This window comes from Myotis davidii, unplaced genomic scaffold (genome assembly GCF_000327345.1).
Source record: "Myotis davidii unplaced genomic scaffold, ASM32734v1 scaffold268, whole genome shotgun sequence".
Classification (NCBI taxonomy): Eukaryota; Metazoa; Chordata; class Mammalia; order Chiroptera; family Vespertilionidae; genus Myotis; species Myotis davidii.
In genome coordinates, this window is record NW_006383015.1 from 4,890,278 (window position 1) to 4,893,169 (window position 2,892).

General features: G+C 34.5%; 1 protein-coding gene across 1 annotated transcript in view; it reads left to right on the forward strand.

Annotated features, from left to right (window-relative positions):
- Positions 1-2,892, forward strand: part of ERBB4 (erb-b2 receptor tyrosine kinase 4) — a 608,719-nt gene that overhangs the window by 300,186 nt on the left and 305,641 nt on the right. Inside the window, exon 9 of the mRNA XM_006778963.2 lies at positions 660-786. Coding sequence (XP_006779026.1) covers positions 660-786 — 127 coding nt within the window. The remainder of the gene's footprint in view (positions 1-659; positions 787-2,892) is intronic.

The window sequence follows — 2,892 nt, forward strand, 5'->3', positions numbered from 1 at the left end:
ACTTACTATTAGATTACATTCTCTCCCTCTCTCCCCCCTCACTCCCACAAACACACACCTGTTTTGTGTTGTTTTCTTCTTTCTTTCTTTTTTTTTTTTTTTTTATAATTTATACAGTTATTTAAAAACATCATTGCCTTCAGAAGGCACAGGTAATACTTAATTTAACTCAACTCACATCATCCGTACTCTGTTTAAAATGTATTCTTAATTGGACCAGGTTTTTAAAACTGCAGACTGTAGACTATCATTAGGCTATGAAATTATTTAAGTGACCAGCATTTAAAAAATATTTTAAATAAATATTTTAGGATGGATTAGAAATGAGGTGATTTTATGTAGTAAGAGGAAGTACTTATTGTGGAAAGTTTTGTTTTAGTTTTGTATCTGTTATGCATATATACGGGGTCTTGATATAAATTATATTTCTTATAAGTCATGGTCACTAGACGATAATACCAGGATCATATTTATAAGCAGGCCAAGTAGTAAATGTTGCATGAATGGATTATTATTTTATTTATTAGAAAGCAATGTATTTCTTATGGTAAATATTTTTTTATAATGAAAACATCCTGTTATTTTTTAATGAAAAGGCAATCATTTATTAACTGAAATTGGTTTCTCAAATTTCCCAACTGTGACTCCTGTTTCTCCAGCATGTGATGGCATCGGCACAGGATCACTGATGTCCGCACAGACTGTGGATTCCAGCAACATCGACAAGTTCATAAACTGCACCAAAATCAATGGGAATTTGATCTTCCTTGTCACTGGTATTCATGGGTTAGTATTAAATGTTTGCAGAAAATTATTTTAGAAGTGTAGACTAAGCTTAAGAGTTTTTTGCTTTGTCTGTTTGATCTTTTGACCCAGAAGAGTCCTACCTGTGTTAATGCTCTTCTCCAACAATATCGGATGGCAGCCTTCACCAGCAGTGATAGTAAACCAAAGTTTGGGATGCATCCGATGATGAGATTAGTGACTGGTTAGATTTAAAAATATAAATTTATATACAAGCTAAGATGTATTTGCAGGACATTCTCATTACAACCTTAGATTTCAGCAAGCTTGGCATATCTTCAGATATGATTAGGGAAACAATATCAATGGGTAAAGTGGGGCATTCCATTCAAATTTCTAAAAGAAATAGTTTAAAACAATGTAAGTTAATATTTCTTTTTACAAAAAGTATCTCACAAAAATCAAATCAGAAAATTAAAAGTGTCCTGAGCTTTCAGAACATCTCTTTGTCTTTATGTGTATTTTTCTTTTTTTTAAGACTGGAAAGTTAGTACTGCTCTGAGAAATCTATAAAATGAATTTCATTTTAGCAGTAAAAATCGTAACATTTTCTAGGCTCCTTCATTACAGAACCCCCTGCTGGTTTTAACTAGGAAAACAACCCAGTTTGCAGTCTTTCAATTGCAATAAAAATGTCAATATTTTTACTTTATATTTTATCTATTTGTCTACATTACTACCTATACCCTAAATATTAGTGCTACAAGCTACAGATAAAAAGTATCACTCCCATGTTTCAGTTCAAAATCTTACTCTGAACATGTATCACATCATTTCTAGAAGGAACATAATTTAACACATTTAGAATAAATATGTCCTAGTAGAAACAGCAAGAGAAATGGAACAGAATAGTTTATTTTTTCTATTTAAATAAATCACTCTAGGTCTTATTACATAAGCATTTTTTTTCCTTTAGAATGTAGCTTTGAATATGGGTCTATGCCAGATACTCTAATAATATGTATATACTTTCTACCCTAGGTATGATATATTGGCCCATGTAGTATTTTCTTTAGAGGTCAAGATTTCTAAGTTCTTTTTAAAAATGTGTGTACTTGGCTATTCTTAGCCCACATTTTTACATAGCAACACTCTCTTCAAGCTAGGCAGTACTAGCCATTTTAAGATGGGACACATTCAATCAAATTCACTATAGTCCCCACTGGCTCTTTGTATCCATTTTTTCATTGCTATCATTGCCTCCGTGGCCATTGGGTAGAAGACCTGTGTTGATATTTAGGTGCTTCCATATAATTTAATGCATATGTGACACTTAGTAAAACAACATATTCATATTTTAATTATACTGAATACCAAATATCACCATGAATGACAGAGCATATCATGTTAACAGTATCTTATGAGAAATAAGACATAAGCCACTTGATTCATAGTATCTGATTTCACCTGGATATAATGAATGATTGGCCTGAAGTCCATCAGTATGGGTAAAAATTTTAAAACAGACACATTAATTTCATTACACAAGTGGTTTTCATCCCAATCAGACCAATATCCATCTCTTATATATTCAGCATTTTAATACTTCCTTTTCAATTCTGAAATAAAAGTCATAGATAAGAAAGCTTCCATATACTAGAATATCCTATCTAATAATAGGCAAACATGGTAATTAACTGTACCTCCGACATGCTTCCCATTAGCTAATCAGGGCGATATACAAATTCACTGCCAACCAAGGTGGTGGCTGGCAGCCAGGCAGCTGACGCGAACAGGAGGCTTGCTTCCTCCAGTGATGGAGGAAGCCAAGGTTCCCCGCCTGCTGCTGCCGGCCTCTGAGCTGCACTCTAAGAAACAATGTTGCAATTATAGAAGCTAAACAAACCCCAGAAACCTGCTTTCAGCCAGCCGAGCCTCAGAGCTGGAGTTGCAACAGTGTTTAATTATAGAAGCCAAACAAACCTAGATACTTGCTTTCAGCAGCCGAGGCCTAAGAGCTGGAGCCGAGCCTCAGAGCTAAAGCCAGCTCTCAGCTCCAGTGACAGCCATAGAAGGTAAATAAATCCCAAAATAAAAGAAAAAAAGGAGAGGTTAGGAACTTCAGTCACCCGCCAGCCTGAAAATGGC